The following is a 24,475-nucleotide window of genomic DNA, read 5'->3' as shown; positions in this document are numbered from 1 at the left end:
ACTCAGCGTGACGAGTGCTGCATACCGTATTAGTGGTGGAGGATGCAATAACTGGCGTGTGCGAAAGGTGTGGCGTGGGATCAAGACGGTGCACGGCGTGCATATGGAGAACTTAAGAGGAAGTCTTCTGATGTGATGTGGTCAAGACGGTGGAGGTATTGGGGATGCTATGTGGAGAGGAAAGCCTCCGCTGCGGAGTATGAACAAGGACGACCTCAAGGCTCAGTCACGGAGCAGAAGAAGAAGGATGAGATGGCGACCAGTCCGTATTTGCCCCCCGGATGATGACCGTGGGACTCGGAGTTCCTGTGCTTTCCCTCCCGATGGCTGCTCACAGCTCACTGAGCGTAAATGATTTTCATTCCAGAAGCGCACAGTGTACGTGTACTCCCGGCAACTGAAACCGAGCATGGAATCCACTCATCACTCGCTTAATTGCTTGTTTTGTATGGGCATTGGACACAGGCCCCTGGATTAGCGTTGCAGAGTTTTCCAATCCACATGTATCGTGAGCTTCAGCCTTTCTGCATTTGGTCGATCACACTACTGATACAGGTATCTTCATCCTTCCCGGCGCGAGTGCAAGTCCATGCCGCTACTCTTCAGGCCCTTGTGTATGTTCGTCGAAGGAAGGCGAGGACTGTGGAGCGTGGTCGCTCGTTTTGATGTCCATTTCGCTTTTCTCTGCTCACTCGCCTGGCTACATTCCCTTTGCACTTGAGGTGCCTGTGGAAGTGGATCATGGACCATTGTGTTACGAGCTGTGGATCCAGTGTAGATACCTAGAAAGGTAATAATATCTCGCCTTCTTGCATCGCGAAGTCAAAACCCGCCTGGCGTCAAGAAAGCGCTGCAGTCCCTGGCATGTTGATGGATCTCCGGCTATCCAACAGCAGACAACATTCATTTCCACACTGGCTGGTATCTATTTCAGGTGTTGCGGTCATCACCGTTCGCTCTTACAGATCGAGGACACGTACGCGTAATCTCCCTCTGCTGGCGGTTTGTTGTTCGCGGTGTTGTCCAGCCTCACGACTTGCAGCTCTCCTTCCTGATGCCTAAGGCCTTCCCCCTTTCCGGTCCCACCGATTTGGGTATGTACCTATTAGGTAGTTAGCTGAAAATGCCATTTACCAATTCATTCATTGGCCAGCAAGAATTGCCGGTGTCCCGCGTGAAGGTGACCCAGGCCACGGGTTTTTGTTGCGGGACCGAAATTCATCAGGACATCAACGATCGACTCATGCAGGGGTGATGTGTGTTGGGTCCTTCTGGTCCGAACGATGCGAAGAAGACAAGCTTTCGCTTCGCCCTGTTAAATGAGACAAGCTTTTCTGGCAAAACCAACCCGTGCCGCTGGAAACGGTAGGAGTGATATCGATATAGCCCGACCCCCCGGTCCAGCTGACGACTCCAGTCTCAAGTGACAAGTCGTTTCAGCCCCCGAAGAACCCAAGATGGATGGGGAGCAATAATGTGCACATGGCGGGGCTTGTCTGTACGATTGGCCTTGCAGCTGATCAACGACGCCAACGCTTATTAAGGTCCAACCCCCTACTTCGCCCGAGAGCTTCGAACCTCAAAGTACTATACTCTAAGGTTATCTCTTCACCGTCGCTACCGAGACAAAAGGTAGAGAGATCAACCAACATGTTACACTTACTACCTTCTATCGCTGCAACTTTTCTCTGGGCAGCGACGACTGCAGCAGCAGCAGACGCCGCCGAAATCCCATCACTTTCACCAACCAGCTCCGTCACTGGCAAGGCGTTCGATCGCTTCATCACCATATGGTTGGAAAACACTGATTATGCCAAGGCTGCGGGAGACCGTTTGTTGCCCGTTCCCAAACTACATATCTTCACCGCTGATTCTCCCCACAGCAAATCTGAAATGGCTCGCCGAGCGCGGGATAACACTCACCAACTACTTTGCGCTCACGCATCCTTCGCAGCCAAATTATGTCGCCGCAGTGGGTGGCGACTACTTCGGCCTCAACCACAACGGCGACATCTCCATCGCCTCCAACACCTCCACGATCGTGGATCTGCTCGAGCCCGCCGGAATAAGCTGGGCTTCGTATCAGGAGGGCATGCCGTACACGGGCTTCACCGGACACGAGTTCAACAACCCACAAACAAAGGCAAACGAGTACAAGCGCAAACATAGTGGGCTGGTCAGCTACGACTCCGTGGCTAAGAATGAGAAGCGCCTGGGTTTGATCAAGAATGACACACTCTTCCATGATGATCTGGATGCCCGGAAACTGCCCCAGTGGGTCTTTTTCACTCCGGACATGAGGAATAATGGCCATGATACTTCGGTCACGTTCGCCGGGAACTGGACGAGGTCTTTCTTGGAGCCCTTATTGGACAATGAGTACTTTATGAATGTGGGTAAAAAGAAAAGAAAAAGTTGACTATCTCATGGCGACGGTACTGACGTTTCCGCGCAGAATACACTTATTCTGGTTACGTTCGACGAGAACCACTCGTACACCAAGCAAAACCGTGTGTTCACCATCCTCATGGGAGGAGCCGTTCCGAAGGAATCGCACGGGACCATCGACGACAGCTATTATGGTGCGGCGCTGCAGGTCACCTGCTTCTCGAAAAGCTGTCATGTGGAAGGCTAACTTACGCTCTTTTGCCGCAGACCATTACTCTGAGATTTCCACTGTGTGCGCGAACTGGAACCTTTCCACTCTCGGTCGCTACGATGTCGGCGCAAACGTCTTCTCCCTGGTTGCAGCGCGGACCAACGACACCGTTCTCCCACACCCCGACCTCTCAAACGTCTATCTCAACGACTCGTATCCGGGTCCCTTCCACAAGACACGGTGGGCGCCCGAGCCGCTACCCAACATCAGCCTGGTCGTAAATGGGCGGGAGGTGGCCCAGAGCATCAAGAATGAAGTCCGCGACAAGCAGGGCATGACTCCGTACAATGGAAGCCTTGTCATCCCGGATAGGCGGCACCCGCCAGTGGGCATGGCGAATGGGTACGGAACCCCTCAAGCAGGGGAGGGTGTGGGTGGTAATGGCACTGATGCTCAGCGTAGCGGCGCCGGGAGGAGTTCCAGCAGTGCTCCGGATATTGGCCGGCTCGTACCAGTGGCATGGGCTGTGGTTTTTGCGACGACCACTTGGGTCGGCGGCTTTTGGTGATGCCGGAAAGCGGAAAATGGGACGGAAAGGGTGGATTTGTGTCTTGCTGTGATGTATCGCAACTGGTACGGTACATAACAGACGGTAAAGTAGTAGTGTACATAGGGTTTCGCGAGCTTAATTCACATGTCGCTCGAATAGACCAAGTCACGATGCCGATTTCTTGAGATCTGTGCTGCTTGCGGCTGTACTCTAGATTCAGCTTTCCCGAGCGGATCCGGTGGCGAGTTAGGTACTGAGGGGGCAAAAAGCCACAACCGCCACGCACCAAATTATCGCCTTCTAGAATAACAGCCGCTACTCGAAGTCATATCCGCGAATAGAAGCAACCACAGCCACATTCTTAATTCTCATTCACGATCCTCAATCCAGACTCTAGAGCATAGCTTGTCTCATCAATCCCTTCAATCGTGGCGTTCCGGGTTACCCGCTCGTATCTCTCTAAAAACCCCTTCACCAGTGGCCAGTGACCACCATGTCGTCATATGAGATTGTAATCATGCAAAAAACCGAGTGCACGTGAAAAGGCTGGAGCGAGCAAAGCACAGTTCTTAAGCAGATGCAATTCTGGAGTGCTGGATTATGCTTTGATTTTCACGGTTGCCGACAACCCGATTGGCCGTGGCGCGGCTTGGCGCTATCACCACTGGTGTTGCAGCAATTGTCATCACCGCCACTAACACTTTATCAAGAACCAAACTCCCCCGGCCGCGCCTGCTTCCCCGCCATCTCCACTCAACAGCTCGATACACCAGGTACACGATGCTTTCTACTACTCGCGCGTCCACCGCCCTGACCCTGCGATGTTTGTGTCCCCCAATTTCGATGTTCCGGTCGCCCCCGCGTCCGCGCCCGCGCCCCCCCGCAGTTCAAGCGCTGACATTGAGGTAGCGGCATTGCCATCCAGGAACATCGCCATCCGAGCCATCTCCACCTCGAAGCCTACAGCGCTCGCCTCCGCCGGCGGCATCACACATGTCGGACAGGAGACCGGTCTCACCGACCGTCCCGCGCGTCGTGAGGTTCTGCTTCCGTCGCAGGAGCGCCCCAAGAACGTGGTCGACTATGCGTTGTACGTCACCCATCACCCGCGATACCGGCGGTGCCGCCCCACACCCCGAGTGCGATGATGGCTAACGGAGTGATATCAGGACCACCCTCGATACGATGGCGAACTGGGCCCGTCAAGGATCGCTTTGGCCCATGACCTTCGGACTCGCGTGCTGTGCCGTCGAGATGATGCACTTGTCGACGCCCCGCTACGACCAGGATCGCATGGGAATTATTTTCCGTGCCTCGCCTCGTCAGTCCGATGTCATGATCGTCGCGGGTACGCTCACCAACAAGATGGCCCCTGCTCTGCGACAAGTCTATGACCAGATGCCTGAGCCCCGCTGGGTCGTCTCCATGGGTTCGTGCGCCAACGGAGGTGGATACTATCATTACAGTTACTCGGTCACTCGAGGCTGCGATCGTATCGTGCCCGTTGACGTCTACGTGCCTGGCTGCCCGCCCACTAGTGAGGCGCTGTGCTATGGTATCTTGCAGTTGCAAAAGAAGATGAGGAACACCAAGATCACCCGGATGTGGTACAGGAGGTAGATAGGTGGGGGGTTATTCTGTTCCGAGATGTTTGCTAGAATGCAGATAGGGTGTTTTTGGGGGGTACGTTGGGGTTCTGTACATTTTTTTTTTCGAGACGTGTGTTTGTCATGCCCTATTTTCTTTGGCTTTCCGCATTGTATCGTCTCAACTGCAATACAGGTTTACATTTGACTTCATCAGCGAAATTGTCGTCTGCTCTTCGCTTTGATTGTGAGGAGAAGCGGAAAATCCGCGAAGAAGAGGGAGTGAATGTGCTCTACCCGATAGGGCTGTACTTGGCCCCCCAGTTGGTGATCGGCACCGTATCTATGTCAGCGGCATGCTATCTGGGCATGCGACCTATCTGCGGCTCCCCGCTTTCTGAGACGTCACGACAAACAACCTCGACATCTACTCTGCACTACGGACGATAACCACACTCGCTTCATTATCTCCAGTTTTATACTTTAGGCATTCACCCGATCAAAAATGCTTGTGACCCGCGCTCTTCGATCCATTTCGTCACGGACTTCGAGTACCACAAGACTCGCCCTCACGTACAGCCGACGCTACAGTTCGGCTTCGAGCTCGCCGCCACAGATCCGTATCAATGCCGCTCGCCTGCAGTCCACCGTCGAGGAGCTGGCCAATCTCTCGGTCGCGAAGCCCCTCAATCACTCGTACATGCCTAATCCCCCCTCCAGATCGCCGGGCAGCACTGATCCTCGCAGCTATCCACTGCCAACGGGCACCTCTCTTCTCCCGCCCACAACCTCCCTCCGCCACTACCTTACCACAACGCTGGGTGTCACCCCGCTAATCGATGACCTCGGCTCTCTCTTCCTCCCTCTAGCCTCATCCCCGCGGCCGTCGGCGCCCTCCATCGCGCTCGGCGGGCCCCTCGACTCCTCTCCGCTCCCGCTCCTCGCCGCGCTCGAAGTAGTCCGCACGCTGCAGGACTACGCCGTTGAGACCACGCACCCAATAACCCTGATCGGCTGGTCATGTTCCAGCGGGAGCCGATTTCCACGGGCGCTCCTGGGCAGCGGCGTATGGGCGGGCCACGTGGGCGTCGACGAGGCGTGGGGCATCCGCGAGGTAGGCAGCGACCACGCGGGGCGGCGCACGGTGAAGGCGTGTCTGCGCGAGTCCGGGTGGCTGGGCTCGCTCGACGCCAGCGTGCAGCTCGGCGCGTACTTCGAGGCGCTCCCCACGAAGTGGATCGACGAGATTGAGATCGGGACTGGCGCGAAGGCGTGGAGGTGGATTGAGGTGTCTGTCAAGGGAGGCGATGCGCTCGCTGCTGCCGGCAGGTGTGTCCTCGCTGGGAGAGAGGTGGGCAATATGCTTAATGGCAGGGTGAGCACCGGCGTGTTCGAGGCGGCGAATGCGGGCTTTGCGGGCACGCCGAGGGAGGCGAAGTTTTCGCTGTATATTATGGGGAAGAATGTGGATGAGATTCAGGAGGAGGCGTTGAGGATGTTCGCGAAAATTGCGTTTGAGGAGGGCGGCGTTGTTGAGAAGGTTGAGGTCGTCATGGATGAGCCCGAACTCAGGTTTGATGAGCACTGTATCGCGGCCATCAGGGAGAGTTTGGAAGATGTGAGTGGCGGTGGCTTGCTGGGTGATCACGAGACGGGGCTGTTGGGTCCCGGAGTCAGCGTGGGTGAGCTCGGCGAGGGTACTGTCGTCGAGAATTTTGTGGAAAGCCCAATGGACGCTGTCAATACTGCGCGCAGAGGCGTGCCGACCGGTGTTGTCATGGTCCCGGAGGATAATGGTCCCGAGGAGTGGTGAGTCTTCCCGCCCCCCGTGCCCCGTTCGCGTACGTACGGGGAAAGAGAACAGATGCTGACAGATCGAACAGGGCTCTCGGAGCTCAGGTGTTGCTGGGTGCCGTGCTGGAGTGGGACCGGGTGCAAGGGGCTGCCGGCAACTTCACTGAGCGCGGGTTTTTGAGCATGTAGCGAGCCGAGGAGAGACATGAATTTGGCTTTTCTACATATGCCTTTGGAAATGAAGCGTAACCATCGCATTATATTTTTTCCGAAAGGGAAGGCCTTTGGCTGGGCAGGTTCCAGTTTCCGAAACGCCGTCCTCCGATAAGACTGATATGCCAGATGAGTGAGATCTCATGTTCGCCGCCATCGCTCCCATCCCACCGGCCATCATTCGTCCGACCCCAGTCCCGGCCCCCAACTTTGGAAGCCAGCCAACCAGCATCGATCCCAGCTCAAACCAACCCCACAAAAGCAATACGGCAGATGGTTTAGCGGTCGATCTCCGAACCTCAACACACCTCCATCCCCTAGATATCCCTAGCCTAATGCGGCACCGTTGCCGGCCACCGTGGCCATCAACAATTCAACAATCGCTATGACCTCTGCTTCTGCGTCTAACTTGCTCTCCCGACAGGACGCGTATATGCGTGAGCGTATAATAGCGTGATGTAAAAATCTCGGGCGTGTGTAGAGTATATATCCCCCTTTCCACTCCCTCAATCGAATCTTCCATCTCCAGTTCCACTCCAGTTTACTTCCTCACACACACACACATACACACTGCCCACTCGAATCCACCTCACAAACCCACACACACCCACCTCCACCAAAAAACCCACCCACCAAACCCCACAAGAAATGTCGTCCATCTTCCGCAGCACTTCCGGTCCCAAGCTTCTCTGCAGCGGTCCGCGCCTCCTCCGCACCGCCGCCGGCCCCAAACTTCTGGCGCGCCCGCTCTCGTCCGGCCCAAAGCTCCTCCGCACTGGCCCAAAACTCTTGTGCACCGGCCCAAAACTCCTCGCCCGGCCCATGTCCGTCGCTACAACTCCTGCGGCGACATCACAAGGCGCTGCTGCCGCCGCCGTGGAGGCCGCGCAGAGTACCGCGAGTTCGAAGGAACAGAAGGTATGTTTTACTTTACTCTACGATTACTACGATATGGGGATATAAGATGAACATGGCTAAAAAAACGTTCGCAACAGGAGTCGATGGACAAATGGCGTGGTTACGAGTCTGATGCCGAGCGTGAGGCTCTGCGCGCGGCAGAAGAGAGCGTCAAGTGGGCTTGGTCCAGGACGTGACGTAGCGTAAAATAACGTGGTTACGATTGGCTTTTTTCTTTTCTTTTGGGTTCGCGATCTGTAGCGTGTATTACTTGTTTTTCTAATCGTGTTTTGTTCTGTATGGTTTTTGGGCTTTTTGGAGATTTACGCCCAAGCTGGGTGGATGGGTGCGATGCTACACTATTGTCATCGCGAATGAAGGAATGATTCCTCCTCCTCCAACTCCTCCTGCTCCTGCTCCCGCTCCTGCTCCTCGGTATTGTGAGATCCTCTTGCTCCTCGGTATTGTGAGATCCTCGTGCACGTTCAAAAACCGTGCGATCCCATTGGCGCCCACACCGTAGGACTGCAGCCAAGCTCCAGCCAAGCGGGCTTGCGCCCCCGGACCCTCGGTTCATAACTCGGCTATATCCCCATACATAGCATCATAGTATGGAAGGTGTCAGTGTGTCAGTCGCTGTTTTAGATCTCTCACACCCCCTCTCACACACCCTCGAGCACACTACCTCCTACAGCTACAAAGTATGAGCTATCGGGGTGATATCTACCCATATCCCCACTCTATCTAGAGTAGCTACCGCACAATGCTGAGCATACTCTATCTGCACATCGGCACTTTTCGGGTAGTACCGTGTAGTGTGCGGTTTAAGGTGTACGACGCGTCCGGGGGAGCGCCGGAACGACGACGACGTACGAGGTGGCGCGAGAAGGACATGTGAGAGCTTGAGAGCCTGGGAGCTTGAGAGGATGGATGGATGGATGGTGGATGGATGGATGGATGGATGGATGGATGCTGGATGAATGTGCACATTCACCCGGTGGGGCGGGGGGTGGGGAAGTGTGCAGTGGTGCGTGCAGGTGCGCAGTGCACTGAGGAAGAAGGATGGGGGGAGAGACATGTGCGAGACGCTGATGATTCGTCAGTGCCAGTGTCGGATGCGGACTGGGGGAGGGGGGGCGATGCGGGTGGTGGTGCTGGTGGTGATGGTGGGGCGAGTTCGAGTGCTCGAGTGATTGGCACATGCACACAGCTTTACTATACACGGGGAAAGCAGGAGGCGATCCGCACGCCTCGAAAATCGCATGTCTGCACGCCTCAAATCTCGTACGTTCCACTCGCCCGCCCGCCAATGTCTCAGTCTCTCTCGGCGGATAAGATGTGGAGAACCGGTTGGTCTGGCCACCCCGTGTCAATCCCAATGCCAATCTGTAGCTTCTCGTAGTGAAGTCGAAGAAGAAGAGGCTCCTCCGTGGAAAAAGACTCCGAGTCCATACCTACTCCATCCACAGGACCGGAGATAAGTTACAACGTGATGCTCCGTTGTTCTTGTACTACCTATATGTAGAGTACTCGTACGTTGGAACACTACGAACCGGATAAAGAACATTCCATTCCATTCCCTCTCCCCCGTGGGCCAATCCAGTTCATCAGTTCTCACTCAACTCGGCTATCCTCGACAAACACCAATCGGCAAGATTGACGATGATTTTATACCCCGTGCTTCGTACGAGTTGGTTGGGATATGTACGGTACTCCATGGTCGTGAGATCGGCACGGCCTGATCTTGTGCTGCTCATGCTGCGCGGAGTTAAGCGCGAAGCTATTTATGTAGGAAGTAGATATTCGAACACGTTCGCCGTGGCAGCGAGAGTCTATTGATCTAGGTAGGTAGGTACTATATAACATACGACCTTCGGAATAATAGTAGTGCCGGTATATTAGAACCCGATCCCAAGACAATTGATGTGCGCAAGGAAACCCGCCGTCCTTCCTTACAGCCTACCTACCTATGTTAGCCGATGCCAGCCTCTACTATCTAGATTAGAGTAGAGTAGAGTTCTGAGTAGGTATCTATCGACGACAGGCGCTTGCACTTTAGCCGATTACCCTTTATAGATTCGCGGAAGACAAGAGTCCGGATGTTTTATACAAACTTGCGTACATATGCAGCCTACAGGAACAAGCCGCCTCGGACTCGGAGAGCTCAGAGAGCGAGGCGTTGTGGTGTTGTGGTGTTGTGGTGTTGTGGTGTTGTGGTGTTGTGGTGTTGTGGTGTTATGGCGCAGAATGGGAAGTATCATACTATGGGCGTGGACTGTGCGCGCGGGCGGCGGGCGAGTGGCGGGCGAGTGGCTGCCGTTATCGTTGTCGTTGTCGTTGTCGTCGTGAGTAGAGTACTTGAGGCATAATGGTGCTTCAACGGTCGCGGTATATACCGTTCCATAGACCAGACCTGACTAAGCTGATATGTGATTCTTATCGCGCGATTGATAGACAGACCCGGGCTTTCAGGAATTGATTCCCTACCGAGAGGATACCCGATGGTGTTGTGCTGCAGTGTGAAGAAAGGAAGAAAGGAAGGAAGAGAGAACAGAACAACCATCAGCAAGGCTGAGGATCAATGGCGAAAATGAGGTGGAACCGTGGAGGCTTGGAACGGACGGTCTGGTCAATAATCATATCGGATCAGGTCGAATCTCAGTCCCGTTCTCTATTTCGACATTCAGCAGTGAAAACATATGAGGCAGTTCACTGTAGATGTGTAACTGGCCGCTGTAGAACCCTACATACAACTTTCCGCGTAATACAGTAGATGACTTGGACAGAATAGAGCCTGGATTTAGCTACTGCTACGTTATCTACTGGTTTGTCGTCGCTGCTGTGTATACGAGGGTCTATAGTACCTAGCCGTCGAAGCAATGCTGGCCTCGCATCATCACGCAACACTCAAATCATCTTGGTGGGATTATGTTCAATAGGTACCATATATTTTGCTTTATATACTCTTTGCTTTAGAAGAGGCAGGAGGCAGCGATGCGGAGTGTGGTGAGGGCGCGGAAGAGTTGAGGGAGCGGACGAGTTGAGGGAACAGGCTACGAGTCGTCGGCGCGGCCGTTGCCTTCTCCTAGTGCTATTTATTTGGTGCATTCATGTATTGTCGGGAAAGGCCAGGGCGGAGAGTAGGGAAAGCCACATCGGGCCGCTCGGTGACAGTCGAGTCGGACAGTGGCGTGGAAACGGGTGGTGTACGGGTAGACATTGTCATGATCTACACGGGTCGCATGCAATTAATGATTAAACCAAAAACAAAACCCATATATTTTGCTTTATATACTCTAGTCTGGAAAAAAAAGCAGCGAAATGTATTACCGTGTCCTCGAGGAGCACGGCTATCTCAAGTAACAAGCCCATAACCGTGGGCGGAGTCGCTTTTCCCTTTTCTCGAAAACAAAATAACGCCTGCCCTTCCCGAAAACAAAATAACACCAGCCCTTCTCGAAACAAAATAACTCCTGCCCTTCCCGAAACATAATAAACCCACCTCAGTGTCCACAGCAAAACCCATTCTGACGCCGGAGGCGTTAAATTCTTGGGTAGCCTCCTGCTGACCTCCTCCTCCCCCACCACCCTCAGCAGACTTCCCAAGTCCATCGCCTTATACCTCTCGCAGACATCTTTGTGGTGTTTGTCTTTGAAGATCCCCGCAAAGCACTGGATAGCCACGTAGCTCTCCGGGCGACCACTCTTCAGCTTTTCAAGAGTGAGCCCACTCTGGTCGATCAGACTGGTGATGGTATCGCAGCTCGGATGCTTGCCGGAGTCAATGGCATTAGGCATTTTGGAGGGGGTCCGTCTAAGATCCATCCGACACAAAGCCACGAACTTTTCCAGTGGATCCTTGATCTTGTAACCGATGTGATTACCGCAGTTCTTGCGTGCTATGGTCTTGGACCGCCCGAGGTCGTCGCCGCCAAAGCCGACCTCCTGCCAGAACTGCTCCCTATCGATACCCCATGGCCCGCAGTTGCAGGGCACGGCTTTGATCGAGTTGCGGGCGTCCAGGTTATGCATGAGCTTGTGCGGTGGGTAGTGGCCATCGACGACGGTAGACCAGCTGTGCTCGGAGAAACAAACAGGGATGGTGAAGACGCCTGGAGTGCGTGCATCGATTGACGCCTCGAAGCTGTCCTGGCTTATACTCTCGACGGTGTTGAGCCGCGAAAGCGAGTTGACATCATTGGCATCGCGAGAATCGTCGTAATACCCTCGAACCAAAGACTCGATAACATCCGAGGTGTTAATATTCCATGGCTCCTCTTCCTACATTTCCTTTCCGGGGACCCGCTCGTTGTGCCAGTCAAAGCTAGTTCCCGCGTCGTTGAATCGGTACATGTAGCAAACCTGATCGTCGATACACGCCTTGAAGTCCATCGAACCCGTGTTGTCTCGGCGGCAATTCTGCGCATTCATCGGCCGCTCGGACGTAGGCCGATGCGGCTTCGTGGTCTTTCGATAGTCGGCGGTTCACATGATGTAGATGGACTGCAACCGAAAAGCGTGGTTGAGAGCCTTGAGCATTACGGCACGCTTGATCTTACTGCGAGGGTGTCAGTGGAGCTCCAAAGTTTGCGGAAAGGAAACTAACGCTTCCATCTGTCCGGAATGGTAATAGCCAACTTCGCCATCTCGACCGGCTGGCAAGAATGTGCCCAAGTAGATGATATCCGTCAGCAAGCTGGAACCATCGTCTCGGAGTCCATAGCCCAAGAATATTTTATCGGCTGCCTCCGCGAGAGAGTTCCGCGAGACTTCGACAGTCTGCATAGTCCAGCTCTGAAGCCAAACTTTATTTTGGCTCACAGATGCAAGGCTCCCCTTGGACAATAACCCCATCTGTATCTTAACACTTCAATGACTCAGCAATGCCCCGAGACCCATCGACACGTATTCCTTTTTCTTGACATTGCGGATGCCTCCTTCCATGAGTTACGCAGTACTCAGCACCGTCAGAATGGTCTTCTCCATCAGCTCCACACGCTGGCTAGCCGCCTTCAGGCCCGTCTCAATGCTTTCCATCTTGACCTTTTCACGTCCGACATTGCTGTAGGCAACATCCAGCATATTGGCGCGTACCCCAGTTTGGAACTCCTTCATCGCCTTTCTAAAGTAGGTGATCCTCGCCTTGTCGGCATTGAGTCTACAGCCCAAGGCTTCCTCGATGGAATCCAAACTGAGAAGGGGGGGAATGAATCCGGCCACCTGTCGAAGCGCAAAATTCGAAAGTTTTAGGGCGTACTTAATCTATGGACTGCTCCGAGTGTCTCCAGCTTTGGAAAGGTGCTCGGCCATCGCCGCCGAAATCTCTGCTACGTTCCCCTGTGCCGCGAGCAGTCCGTTACTGAGAGACTTGAGCGTCTCTGCTAGGTGTTGCGCGGAGAGGAAGGTGAAATACACGGCGCGGGCCTCATCGATGTTGTCCTGCAGCTTGCGGACGACAGAGGAACAGGACGGGGCGCAGCGGTGAGGCGTGGAGATTCCGTAGTGGAGATTCGGATCGCCGAGGTGTGTGGCGGCCAGTGAGCTCAGGATTCCACTGGATCGGAAGACCGGCGTGGACTGCTGCTGCAGCGCATACTCCTTCAGGAACTCGCCAGTTCCCGAGGCCACGAAATTCCCAGACGTCAACTCGAAAGAAGGTGAGGCGCAGATTGTGTCTATGGCCTCCGCCGTGAGGGGACGGTGGAGGAAGGACGCGCTATCGTCCTCCATTCCAGCGTATTCCTCCTCATTTTCGTCGTACTCTGTGCCGTTGTCTTCAATGTCGGCATCGGTGCTGGTGGTGGTGGCAGACGGTAATTCCTTCCTCAAAAGGACAGGCGGCAGGAGGCTAAGGTCGATATCGACCGCTGTTGAGTTGTTGGAACCGGTGAGTCCTTGCTTCAAGATGGCATCGATCTCGATGGTGCGTCATGGGAGGCTGGCCGGTGTATGCCGGCGCCACCGCACCTTCAGTTCCCAACCCTTCGGGTAGGTATAACAAGGCGAAGTCGGTGGGTACGTTGGTAGTAGCACCGTAACTGCCCATCACCGTACTATTATTCATAGTGGCGGTGATGGTGAAGATATTGACGGACATCTATTCGCCATATGATTAGCACAGCCACCAAGACTCAAAATCGAACGATTGCTCAAGTACCACGAATATCTGAATGCTTCTGGGTTTCAAGTCTCCAAACCGAGGAATATCGAATAGGTTGAAGGTAGAATCGAAGAGAGTGGGGACAGGGGGTGCTCGCGGGCAACATTTATAGAAATAATTCAAGTCAATTATCATGGCTTCGGCCAAATTTGGCTTTCTCCATGCGACCTGTCTCGCCCAGCTCATCAGTCAAATGACTATCCATACGACCTGTCTCGTCCAGCTCATCGGCCATATGACGAATCATTCGAGAGCTTTTTCCACCCGAACATCAGTCTTCAACAAACTTCAAACTTAACCCTCGCCACGAGTGATTCATTGTGACGCTAGAATTTTCATTCACTCGCATCAGACGTTGCTGATGTGCGAGAATCTTTCGCGGCCCTCTGCGAGTCTACCATAGACTCTCCAAGATTCTAGGTAGGAGCTTTTGAACGGAGGATGAGCTTTTGCAATCGCCATTACTCTCGCCCTCGTCGAAGTCGATATACGGCTAAGTTCGAATGACCGTTGAGTTCGAATGAAGGTCGAGTTCGAAGGACGGTTGAGTTTGAAGGACGGTTGAGTTTGAAGTAGAGTCATGAACCATTGATGCAGATGAAAGTTCGGCGCTCGTGAAAAGATGACTTCCGGAGAAGCAACATGCCGCCCGGTTTTGCAGACGGCTCTTTTGCCACCACCCCTCCGAGCCGGAGGCTAGATCGAGAGGAGAGCACACACAGAAGAAAGAGGAGATATAGAAATTAATCGTCTATTCGATAGAGGATGATCGAGAAAGAAGAAGAAGACGATCCCGCCGGGGCAGGTCATAAGTCACGAATAGAGAAATTGTATGAGAAAGTAGAAGCGCGTCCGCAGAGCCGATGATATGTATAAAAGGGCACACTAGAAGAAAGCAAGACGGCTCTAGACCGAAGAAAGCAACAAGCAAAGAAATCAGATGATGAACGATACACACTTCCAGAAAAGTGCGGCCCCTCTCGGAATAAATAAAACAGATCGTCCAACTTTGGCCGACTGCGCTAGACCATGTCGGGCGCAACATCAACTTTCACCGACACTGCATCGTCGCACCACCGCCGAGAACAAAAGCGAACAAAACAAACAGAATCAACGAGCAAAACAAAACAGGTCCTCCCCTGCAGCCCCAGGATCGACAGCCGGTCCCAACATCTTGACAACAAGTCCGCCCAAGGTCCTCAGCCAAGGGTCCAAAAATGATGCCAAGACGCCAGTTCCAGCTGCGTCCCACAATACCAAACGTTGATGCCCACTACTAATCGCAATCGTTTTCTCCCGCCGACAGGTCCTCCTCTCACTCCCTCCTCTCACCAACAGCTCCTCCTCTCACCAACAGCTCCTCCTCTCTCTCCACCACACCGGGTGTTGCGATGGCGCAGCTTTGCGCCGAGAGTGACGACTTTCGTGTGAGGCGAGGGGTTGCTACCGCCGTTGCGAGGACGGAACTTCATTGATACAGTAGCAAAAATGGGGGTTTCTTCCTTTTTTTTTGTATGTACATAGCACCCTCGGATTGACAATACATCAAACGTTTGGTTTTCTTTTCTTTTTTCATACCTGATCAACACCGTATCGACGGATCTGCTCGATTTTATAGTACGGTGTTAATATTATCGTCCTTTTTGGTATGTACAGCAGGGGGGCTCGTGTACACACGAGTATTGATATTGGGAGACCTCCGACCGGTACGGGAAACTGGTGAGACTGATTGGATTGACTACCTAGAAAGCAACAAGAAAAGAAAGCAGCCTATGTTCTTCAGGCCGAACAATTTCGAAGTATCTCCGCGATGTTAAAAAATAATGTCTGTGGTGATGATAATGTCTGATGTCGCGTGTCTTGTGTTTTGAACAACAGAACAGACGAACATAAAAGTAGCAACAGAGGACATTTCAACGTTGAGGCGACCGAGTCGGTCTGGCCCCCGAATCCCACAACATGCACCTACTACATCGCCTGTTCCACAAAGGACCACCTACGGCGTATCTGGAATCGTGACGCGCTCTACTGCACAGTACCTGTCAGTCGCTCACACTGTGGTTTACCTTGGGGCTGTGATATGAGGATCGATTTGCACTGGATGGAGGCAGGCGAGCGAACCGGAGGCACTCATTGGCCGTGACCGTCTGCCGCCACATCGAACTTGAGGCCCGTTTCGTTGGTTCGGCAATATAAATATCCACATCGCCCTTTTTTGGGCCGATATCTCCAGCATTTTGGGACGACAGACAGTCAGTGTTTTCCATCAAAAGCCATCGTCCAAATAACCCACCGAACTCTACCTATTCCCTCCTCCCACACTAGACGACCGAACGGCGTATCTTCGCAATGTACGTACAGCACAACAACTCAACACCGAGTGCTACATCATCCGTCATCCGTCACCCCCATCATCCTCGGCCACTTCTTGGTAACCATGGCATCCTACCATACCGGTAGGCCCCTGCTGCGTAGCCGACATGACGGAATGTATGACGGGGGGAGAGGCGGGTTGGATATGGGCAAAACTAGTCTGCACCCAGAAGTACATTGTACTGACCTACGTGTACTCGGCGGTGACAAGGCTATCTACTACCTAGTAGTAGTTTCTGCGAGGCACGCACCAAGGTTTCGAAATTGCTGCAGGATGTCACTGTTCCCGGGTTCTTTCGACACGAAGAAAACTCCTACATACCGGTACATACAATCGACGGCCGTCGTCCACTCGCGACAAGAGTTATTTTGGGCACTCGATTCTCCTCACAGATAGAGTATAGCCAGTTACGACTGGTTAGTACATATGAGCGACAAGATGCTTAGGACAATTTCGCTTCCCCAAACCCGATGATGTAGAGTACCTGATTTCTTGGTTTCCTTGTTTTTCAATGGGGAGGGGAGTACCAGGCGAACGGTAGTTGGAGTACGCGTGTTGCAGCGAGATTCGATTGGTGGCTGGGGGGGCAAGGGGCGGATTGTGCCGACTCAGCCGGTGCGCCTCATCAAACAAGCTTCCGCCTACCGCTGGCCCGCTGGCCAAGAAAGCTTGTCAACGGTCGCTACGCCACATCCAGCAACTGGCTGGCGCTAGAGTGGAGTCCACGTGAAGAAGCATCCCACCACTGGCGATCAATCGGTAGTCTTAGAGAATGACGTCATTGCCGGCACGACGCATACGGCAGCAACACAACACAAACGCCACAAGAGCAAAAAAAAAGAGAGGCAAGTCCGGTTTCGTTACTTGCAGCTCACCCGTTTCCTTTCCTTTATTACCCTCTTCACCCCGTCCATCCCTCTCTCCTCTCCATCCCCCTCAATCAACAGGGCCAGCGAAAAACAACGACAACCCCGTACCCCACAACCACCACAACCACCACCCCCCTCTCATCCCTCCTCGATCGTTCAACGATCTCCAGTAAAAAATGGGCCTCTTCAACCGTCGCGGTAACACCGCGGCTGCTGGCACTGGCACTGCGCCTGCTCACCAGTACACCGAGTATCACACGAATCGCCGTCCGCCCATGGGACAGTGGTTCCGCACGGTCTGGCTCGACCTCCTGACTATGGTCGTTCTCGGAGCTGTCGGTCTTGGTGTAAGTGGCCCTCTCGCTGTCAGACAACAACCGCTGAATGGAAAACACAGGTTTACTACGCCCCTCCCGCCCCGACTCGCTCTTTCCCCGTCTACTTCCAGGATGGCGAAATCGTGTACCCGCAGTTCGCCTACCCCCTGCGCAAGAACATCATCCCCATCTGGCTCGCTGCGTTCCTGGCCAGCATCATCCCCATCTTCATCATGGCCTGCATGCAGATCCGCATCCGCAGCTTCTGGGACTTCAACAACGCTGTCATGGGATTGCTTTACGCTCTCATCAATGCTGCCGTGTTCCAGGTCTTCCTGAAGTGGTTGATCGGTGGTCTGAGGCCTCACTTTTTGGCGGTTAGTTGTCCATGTCCTTCTACTTCTTTGTGCCGTACTGATGGATTGTGATGCTAGGTTTGCAAACCTCGCATTCCCGAAGTCGGCGTTGATGGTGTCACTGGCCTTCTCAACACCGGAAACGGCCTGAGACAGATCATGTACACCCGTACCATCTGCTCCGGAGATACGAAGGAGATCAACGATTCTCTCGAATCGTTCCCGTCCGGCCACTCTACTGCTGCCTGTAAGTACACACGGCGTCCCCTCCCTTCAACCTCGGATAGCCCCCGATACTAACACTTCACAAGTTGCGGGTCTCGTCTTCCTGTACCTGTACCTCAACGCCAAGCTCAAGGTCTTCTCCAACTATGCGCCGCACATGTGGAAGCTCACCGCACTCTACGCCCCCATCCTCGGTGCCACCTTGATCGCCGGTTCCCTCACTATTGACGAGTACCATCACTGGTACGACGTTGTCGCCGGCGCCATCATCGGTACCATGTTCGCTCTGAGCGCCTACAGGATGATGTACGCCAGCATTTGGGACTTCCGCTTCAACCACGTTCCCCTTCCCAGGGGCAACATGAGAGGCTTCCACTACGGATTCAGCGGCGAGGATGGATGGGGCGAGGCTGTTGCCACTAGGAAGGCGGGCTGGGGCGAGGGCGAGGGAATGGCCACGGGCGCTCCTTTCGACGCTGCTCACGGAGCCATGGGTGGTGCCGGTGGCGGTCTTAGAGGGATCCTGAACGGCGGAAACCACAATGGTGCTACTCACAACACTCACAAGGTGGAGGGTGTGGTCTAAAAACTGGACTGATTCGTAATGACTGAACGATCTGCGCGGATCATCTGATGATTGTACTTGAGACGGAGTTAATGTGGTGTAATTGATCATTGGTGTCCGCTCTTGTTTTCTTTTCTTTGCTGTTTACTCATGTTCATGAGAATAATACCTTACGTTTCTTCATCAAATGGATAGACCTAGAACTGTGAATGAAATCAACTCGAAATGTGCCTAGATACTGGTACTTCAAGCCCACGAATCGCCGCCATACCTAAGCCACGTCACTCCCCACCCAAGTGACCCAACTATGGCAACGACAAATCCTTCTCAACCAGTCCAACCGGCCATCCGCGAAGCTGCATCCTATGCCGGGGGTCTGATAAAAAGACACAGCCGTTGCGAGCAACATTTCCTCCAAGACGACGGATTAACTAAAATTTCCGGTGGCGCCATACCACAAGCGGCACGCATTGAGGTTGAGGGTTGAGATTGAGGTTTGCCGGAGGTTGCATCCGGGCGATGAAAGAAGGTGCTGACATGGGGGGTTGGGGAGGCCGGGGGGACGCAAACGGCCGGTCTGAATATGCGGGAACCCGGGAATTTTACATGGAGGTACCGGTATGTAGTGTATGCAACAGGACTTGGACGGACGGCTTGTATGGCTATCTAAGATGAAGGTGAAGGATAAGATCGACCGGTTTGCGGTTTGCGGTGGGCGGTGGGCGGTCAGTCATGGCTGCGTAGGACTGTCGAGCCCAGAGTCACAAGTGATGACTCGACCTCCGCGTGTTGTGATTTCCGCCGCATTCACAGCAGCATTATCTCCAGCACCCATATCCATATCCTACTGCTCTTTCTCACGTCTCTATATCTCAAACCCTCCCTCGAGCACTCCTTCCACACCGAGTGCTACCCTATGACTTCCTCCCAAACTCTAGGTCCCGCCCGCGACAGCCAGTACCCCTGCTAGTGCGTGCGGCTTAACATTTTTTTCCTGCATTGGCCAACCAACCAACCTTCATCCCGCCGCCGCCGCGCACAGCACAGCATCGCAACCGCATCCACCACACTCCTCCAACCGCCACAATGGCCCCCAAAAAGACTCTCACGCTGAACGAGCAGCTCGCGCTGCTTGACGATCCTGCGCCGCGCGGTATGCTCGCCTTCCCCCCCTTCCCCCCACCTCCCCCGCGCTCTCCAGATGCTAATGTAAGTGCGCTGTCTGTCTAGATTTCGATCCCGAAGGCCTCGACGATGAGTTCTCTGCCGACGGCGAGGAGGCGCCTAGCGATGATGGTAGCGGCAGTGAGGATGAGGACGACGACGAGGGCGTAGACCGTGCCCGCGAACACTACGTCGCCGTCGGAAAGAGCGCTCTGAGGAAGAAGGGTGCGCTCGCGCTCGCGCCGCTAGGGAAGAAGTATGAGGGTGCGAGGGTTAGTAGGGATAAACTCTACGATTCTGATGAGGAGGAGGAGGATGAGGATGAGGAGGATGATGAGGATGATAGTGGTGAGGAGGGCGTGGCTATCGAGGACGTGATGGAGGGGGATATTAATTTTGGAGTTGGCAGTGATGACGATGAGATTGATAGCGATGATGCGCTGGGGAGTGATGGCGGTGATGAGGGACGGTTTGCGGGGTGGAAGTTCAGTGGTAGTGCGACGACGAAGGGGGGCAAGGTGCCGAAGAGGGGAGATCAGGTTGCTGGTAGCGACAGTGAGGAGGAGGAGAGTGGAGATGAGGAGGAGGAGAGTGGAGAGGAAGGCGAATCTACAGGGGACGATGAGGAAAGCGACAACGAGAGTCAAAGTGGTGACGAAGAGGACGGAAGCGAGGAGGAAGATGAAGATGAGGACGAGGAGGAAGAGGAGAAGCGACAGGCTCTGTCGAAGATGATGGCCGACGAGAAGAAGTACTGCCCCTCCCTCTATGTTGTATTCTGTTGTCTAACCTCACAGGGCCATCTCCGAGAACATCACGAAAGCCGCCCAAAGCGACGCCGAAAAAGGTATCGCTGTGCGACAGCAACAAAAGACCTTCGACTCTTTCCTTGGTGCCCGAATCAAGCTACAGAAAGCCCTGACCGCGGTCAACTCTCTTCCTCCCACAAACCTCCAAGCAGCGCTTCCAGCTACACCCGAAGCGCAAGAGACATGGAAAGCGGCGGAGGCGTCGGCTATCAAGCTGTGGAATACCCTTCACTCGCTCCGCGTCGATATCACCTCTTCCCGCACGCCGAACCTCAAGAAGCGGAAGGCGGATGAGATCGATGAGGATACCCCAATAGCCGAAATCTGGAAGAAGATGGCCAGGTTGGAGACCGAGGTTACGCCCTGGCGAGAGGGCGTTCTGGAGAAGTGGTCCAACAAGACACAAACAGTATCTACTGTTGGTGTCGGAAAGAAGCTCAACAACGCAACACCACGCTCGCTCACTGCGTCAATTCGGGAATCCCTCTCCACCGATCACGAGCGCCTGATATCTCGTACCCGCACGCCCCGCTCTTGTGCGCCCATCCAGGCAGCAAATGACGATATCGAGCAAGATCCCGAGATCTTCGACGACACGGATCTCTACCAGCAGCTGCTCAAGGCGCTTGTGGACCAACGTATGGTCGACTCCTCAGCCGGAGGTGCGCTGCAGTGGACGGCGGCCATGCGTGACGCCAAGAAAAAGAAGAAGGTGGATACCAAAGCCAGCAAGGGACGCAAGCTCCGATACCATGTGCACGAGAAGCTGCAGAACTTTATGGCGCCTGATCCGAATAATGGATGGCAGGAAACGCAGATTACGGAGTTGTTCTCGAGCTTGCTCGGCCAACGTGTCAGGGTCGACGAGGACGAGGATGAGGACGAGGATATGGAGGATGTGGTTCCCGATGATGGTCTGAGACTGTTCCGGTAGAGAGTCCTCCGGAAAGTAGATGCAGATGCAGATGCAGTCGAGGCCAAGATCTGGGGATGGGAGTACCCGCTGTCATGTAGATAATTGTGACCAAAAGTTGGAGTTTGTTTATTAGGGGATCTATACCATCTGCAAATGCAGGTACTCTATCGACTTTGCTACCCCACCTCTCGTCCGTTTTTTTTATGTATTTTTCGTTTTATTATTTGAGGGTGGGGGGTTTCGACTCTCGAACGTTCTGTTTTCGTTCTCGTCCCAAGCAGACCAAGGCCCCTCGTCTCCAGCCCATACACCCAGGCGACCGCAATTAAAATGAGGGATATATCGGACCCGATACGGCGGCGGATGAGGCGGAAAGTACGGTTCATCTTGCTTACCCCGCAAAACCTCAAAACAGTGCCCACCTCGGCATCTGGGGGGCTCAATACTCTACATCCTCATCACTGAATAAATCGCAACGAGATGAGGATAAGTACTCTACCGGTCTGACACATGCAACTGTTCCTGAATCTCGATTGCTTCGCTTCTCCGAGATGATGATTGGCCATAGTTAGCAGGAACCCTAACCTCCGCAGATTTCCCGCGTCCGCTGGCGCGGACCGGTAAAGCTGGTTGAGCTTTGACTGGCCTTGTCGATCGCCGTTAGGAAAAAAAAAAGTTGTGAATTTTCCCGGCGCCAGAGTGGATACAGCATGTATGTAAGACATAGAAGGACGTTGACTCACCTCACCTTTAGCCCTTCAATACCTTTGGAGCTTCTATACCTTCAATGGTCTGGTTTGCTCTATGAGCTGCGGCTTTAACTTCAACTTCAACATTCTCCTTCCTCCATTCCTACTGCAATTGAGATCGAAATCTTTTTCCGATTCTATCTATACAACTTGACAATTGAGATCGAAATCCTTTCCGGTTCTATACAACTCGACAATTTCAACTATGGCACCTCCTCCTTCAGCTGTCGCAGACGATGCGATCCTTTCGAATGGGTACAGCGACGACGAAACACTTCTACGGAGAAATCCGGTCAGCGCTCAGTGGATCATTCAGAAGTTCGGAGGTACTTCGCTCGGGAAGTTTGCAGAGGGGATTGCCGAGGATATCGTCAAGTATTCCACCCAGCTGCTGGTGAAGGGAGTGCGAGCGATGTAACTGACAGTCCCCAGGCCCAGCACTGACAACCATCGTATCGCGATCGTCTGCTCGGCCCTTAGCACCGGAACCAAAGCGGAGGGCACAACCTCGCGCCTCCTCCGGGCGGCCGCCGCAGCGCTCCACCCACGTTCTAAGGAACATAATGAGATCGTCGCCGCGATCGCTTCGGACCACCTGGCCGCCGCGAAAGAGTTGATCTCCTCTGCCGAGCTGCAGGCCGAATACGCCGCCTCAGTGGAAGCCGAATGCACCCGCCTGCTCTCATTCCTCTCGGCTGCCCAAGTCCTCGACGAGATTTCGCCGAAGACGAAGGACATCATCATCGGCGCCGGCGAGAAGCTAAGCTGTCTCTTCATGACGGCGCTATTACGGGACCGCGGAGTGGACGCTGAATACGTCAACCTGGAGAACATAATCCACCCCGCCTCTACCGGCGCAGCCCTCACGCAGGAATTCTATACCGATGTGGGCCTTTCGATTGCGGAGAGGGTGCGTGCGTGCGGAGACCGCATCCCAGTTGTCACAGGCTTCTTCGGCACCGTGCCCGGCTCGCTGCTGGCGAGCATCGGGCGCGGGTACACGGACCTGTGTGCGGCGCTGCTGGCTGTGGGCATAGGCGCGGAAGAACTACAGGTGTGGAAAGAGGTGGACGGGATCTTCACCGCGGACCCGCGCAAGGTTCCGCAGGCACAGCTTATCCCGGTGATCACACCCGAGGAGACGGCGGAGCTCACCTACTGGGGCTCGGAGGTCATCCACCCCTTCACGATGGAACAGGTCATCGGTGCGAAAATCCCCATCCGCGTCAAGAACGTGATGAATCCTGCGGGTCATGGAACCGTCATCTTCCCGGACGACCTCATGGAGGGGATGCCTTCTCCCGCTGCGGTGCTCAAGCCGAGGTTTAAACGCCCCACTGCTGTCACTACGAAGACCGACATCACTATCCTCAACGTCCGCAGCAATAGAAAGAACTTGTCGCATGGATTCTTGGCGGGTATCTTTAGGATCCTCGATTCGAGACGGCTTACGGTGGACATGATCTCGACGAGCGAGGTGCACGTGTCCATGGCGCTGCATACAGACACGCCGGCACGGCAAGTGGCGGTCATGGTTGCGGCAAAGGAATTGGAGAACTGGGGCACCGTCGATATTTCTAGAGGATTGACGATTCTGGCGGTGGTCGGGAAGCACATGAAGAAAATGGTTGGAGTTGCCGGAAAGATGTTTCAGACTCTGGCGCAGTCGGGTGTCAATATTGAGATGATCTCGCAGGGTGAGTTTCTCTCCGTTTCCGACGACGATGGTGGTGGTGGTTGTGGTTGTAGTGGTGGTGGTCCTAACACACGGTGACAGGTGCGAACGAAATCAACATCTCGTGCATAGTCAAGGAGCACGATGCCCTCAAGGCGATGACGATTCTGCATACGAGATTATTTCTATACAGTGAGGACGACGCATAGGTATCCACGGGTTGATGATGGTTGGCTGGCCAGCGGGAGTTTTGTTTTACGGACTATATCCTTGGGTTTAGGTTTTTCTGTTTGGGGTAAAAGCAAGTATATGGACTAGGTTTGATTTGGCCTGTTAGAAGGATTTAAGGCCAGTTTGGACAGCCTCAGTTTTAGCTAAAACTGTCAGCTTTTCGAGGAACTGAGCAAATGGAACTAAGACCCCGTTTGGATGGCACAAAAACTTAAAAAAAAAACCCTGAAACTGTGCGGCTCCAGCGACGAAACTGGTACTGACCTCTGGAGGTCAGTTTCTTCACCGGCACTCAGTATCGCATTTTAACTTCAACCATGGACTCCCTTTACGGGGAAGAGAAAAAAGCGGGGAACTGAATTTCGCTCTAAAACTGGAACTGAAAACTGAGGCCATTCAAACGGGCCCTTAGATGATGAAATAGCG

At 54.0% G+C, this 24,475-nt stretch overlaps 8 protein-coding genes across 8 annotated transcripts; 7 read left to right on the top strand and 1 right to left on the bottom strand.

The window, feature by feature from the left end:
• The first annotated feature begins 1,484 nt into the window (after positions 1 to 1,484).
• On the top strand, positions 1,485 to 3,294 carry BZA05DRAFT_412083 (phosphoesterase family-domain-containing protein). The gene is made up of 4 exons (XM_051485064.1): positions 1,485 to 1,831; positions 1,884 to 2,392; positions 2,456 to 2,582; positions 2,656 to 3,294. The coding sequence occupies exons 1-4, from the start codon at positions 1,651 to 1,653 to the stop codon at positions 3,165 to 3,167; spliced, it is 1,329 nt and encodes a 442-aa protein (XP_051335213.1). The 5' UTR covers positions 1,485 to 1,650; the 3' UTR covers positions 3,168 to 3,294.
• Positions 3,295 to 3,545: 251 nt separating this feature from the next.
• On the top strand, positions 3,546 to 4,954 carry BZA05DRAFT_359886 (NADH-ubiquinone oxidoreductase-like protein subunit). The gene is made up of 3 exons (XM_051481476.1): positions 3,546 to 3,972; positions 4,059 to 4,239; positions 4,319 to 4,954. Exons 1-3 carry the CDS (start codon positions 3,930 to 3,932, stop codon positions 4,767 to 4,769), a joined length of 675 nt encoding a protein of 224 aa, XP_051335212.1. The 5' UTR covers positions 3,546 to 3,929; the 3' UTR covers positions 4,770 to 4,954.
• A 286-nt stretch (positions 4,955 to 5,240) lies between these two features.
• On the top strand, positions 5,241 to 6,718 carry BZA05DRAFT_449115 (uncharacterized protein; the record flags this gene model as incomplete). Its single annotated transcript, XM_051487321.1, has 2 exons — positions 5,241 to 6,544; positions 6,619 to 6,718. 2 exons carry the CDS (start codon positions 5,241 to 5,243, stop codon positions 6,716 to 6,718), a joined length of 1,404 nt encoding a protein of 467 aa, XP_051335211.1.
• A 672-nt stretch (positions 6,719 to 7,390) lies between these two features.
• On the top strand, positions 7,391 to 7,836 carry BZA05DRAFT_449114 (uncharacterized protein; the record flags this gene model as incomplete). The annotated part of the gene is made up of 2 exons (XM_051487320.1): positions 7,391 to 7,660; positions 7,738 to 7,836. The coding sequence occupies 2 exons, from the start codon at positions 7,391 to 7,393 to the stop codon at positions 7,834 to 7,836; spliced, it is 369 nt and encodes a 122-aa protein (XP_051335210.1).
• Positions 7,837 to 10,994: 3,158 nt separating this feature from the next.
• Positions 10,995 to 12,415, bottom strand: BZA05DRAFT_439491 (uncharacterized protein; the record flags this gene model as incomplete). Its single annotated transcript, XM_051486539.1, has 4 exons — positions 12,246 to 12,415; positions 12,002 to 12,142; positions 11,142 to 11,865; positions 10,995 to 11,040 (listed from the first exon to the last, which is right to left on the bottom strand). The coding sequence occupies exons 1-4, from the start codon at positions 12,283 to 12,285 to the stop codon at positions 10,995 to 10,997; spliced, it is 951 nt and encodes a 316-aa protein (XP_051335209.1). The 5' UTR covers positions 12,286 to 12,415.
• A 4,496-nt stretch (positions 12,416 to 16,911) lies between these two features.
• BZA05DRAFT_359880 (phosphatidic acid phosphatase type 2/haloperoxidase) lies at positions 16,912 to 18,693 on the top strand. The gene is made up of 4 exons (XM_051481475.1): positions 16,912 to 17,389; positions 17,440 to 17,736; positions 17,794 to 17,962; positions 18,027 to 18,693. The coding sequence occupies exons 1-4, from the start codon at positions 17,219 to 17,221 to the stop codon at positions 18,524 to 18,526; spliced, it is 1,137 nt and encodes a 378-aa protein (XP_051335208.1). The 5' UTR covers positions 16,912 to 17,218; the 3' UTR covers positions 18,527 to 18,693.
• Positions 18,694 to 19,335: 642 nt separating this feature from the next.
• BZA05DRAFT_379885 (apoptosis-antagonizing transcription factor) lies at positions 19,336 to 21,577 on the top strand. Its single transcript, XM_051481894.1, has 3 exons — positions 19,336 to 19,658; positions 19,736 to 20,420; positions 20,467 to 21,577. The coding sequence occupies exons 1-3, from the start codon at positions 19,592 to 19,594 to the stop codon at positions 21,410 to 21,412; spliced, it is 1,698 nt and encodes a 565-aa protein (XP_051335207.1). The 5' UTR covers positions 19,336 to 19,591; the 3' UTR covers positions 21,413 to 21,577.
• A 657-nt stretch (positions 21,578 to 22,234) lies between these two features.
• Positions 22,235 to 24,309, top strand: BZA05DRAFT_192412 (Aspartate/glutamate/uridylate kinase). The gene is made up of 3 exons (XM_051479431.1): positions 22,235 to 22,518; positions 22,576 to 23,840; positions 23,921 to 24,309. Exons 1-3 carry the CDS (start codon positions 22,349 to 22,351, stop codon positions 24,025 to 24,027), a joined length of 1,542 nt encoding a protein of 513 aa, XP_051335206.1. The 5' UTR covers positions 22,235 to 22,348; the 3' UTR covers positions 24,028 to 24,309.
• The last annotated feature ends 166 nt before the right edge of the window (positions 24,310 to 24,475 follow it).

Source organism: Tricharina praecox (genome assembly GCF_024521635.1).
Source record: "Tricharina praecox strain CBS 144465 chromosome Unknown BZA05scaffold_38, whole genome shotgun sequence".
NCBI classification, from domain to species: Eukaryota; Fungi; Ascomycota; class Pezizomycetes; order Pezizales; family Pyronemataceae; genus Tricharina; species Tricharina praecox.
The sequence above is the reverse complement of the archived record's forward strand: the minus strand, read 5'-3'. Positions and strand labels throughout refer to the sequence as shown.

Coding starts and splice junctions, on each gene's coding strand:
- BZA05DRAFT_412083 (XM_051485064.1), top strand. CDS start 1,651: ATGTTACACTTACTACCTTCTATCGCTGCAACTTTTCTCTGGGCAGCG. Junction 2,393..2,455: donor ACAATGAGTACTTTATGAAT/GTGGGTAAAAAG, acceptor GTTTCCGCGCAG/AATACACTTATTCTGGTTAC. Junction 2,583..2,655: donor CATCGACGACAGCTATTATG/GTGCGGCGCTGC, acceptor CTTTTGCCGCAG/ACCATTACTCTGAGATTTCC.
- BZA05DRAFT_359880 (XM_051481475.1), top strand. CDS start 17,219: ATGGGCCTCTTCAACCGTCGCGGTAACACCGCGGCTGCTGGCACTGGC. Junction 17,737..17,793: donor TGAGGCCTCACTTTTTGGCG/GTTAGTTGTCCA, acceptor TTGTGATGCTAG/GTTTGCAAACCTCGCATTCC. Junction 17,963..18,026: donor CGGCCACTCTACTGCTGCCT/GTAAGTACACAC, acceptor ACACTTCACAAG/TTGCGGGTCTCGTCTTCCTG.
- BZA05DRAFT_359886 (XM_051481476.1), top strand. CDS start 3,930: ATGCTTTCTACTACTCGCGCGTCCACCGCCCTGACCCTGCGAT. Junction 3,973..4,058: donor CACCGCCCTGACCCTGCGAT/GTTTGTGTCCCC, acceptor ACATTGAGGTAG/CGGCATTGCCATCCAGGAAC. Junction 4,240..4,318: donor AACGTGGTCGACTATGCGTT/GTACGTCACCCA, acceptor GAGTGATATCAG/GACCACCCTCGATACGATGG.
- BZA05DRAFT_192412 (XM_051479431.1), top strand. CDS start 22,349: ATGGCACCTCCTCCTTCAGCTGTCGCAGACGATGCGATCCTTTCGAAT. Junction 22,519..22,575: donor ATTGCCGAGGATATCGTCAA/GTATTCCACCCA, acceptor GACAGTCCCCAG/GCCCAGCACTGACAACCATC. Junction 23,841..23,920: donor TATTGAGATGATCTCGCAGG/GTGAGTTTCTCT, acceptor ACACGGTGACAG/GTGCGAACGAAATCAACATC.
- BZA05DRAFT_379885 (XM_051481894.1), top strand. CDS start 19,592: ATGGCCCCCAAAAAGACTCTCACGCTGAACGAGCAGCTCGCGCTGCTT. Junction 19,659..19,735: donor TGACGATCCTGCGCCGCGCG/GTATGCTCGCCT, acceptor CTGTCTGTCTAG/ATTTCGATCCCGAAGGCCTC. Junction 20,421..20,466: donor ATGATGGCCGACGAGAAGAA/GTACTGCCCCTC, acceptor CTAACCTCACAG/GGCCATCTCCGAGAACATCA.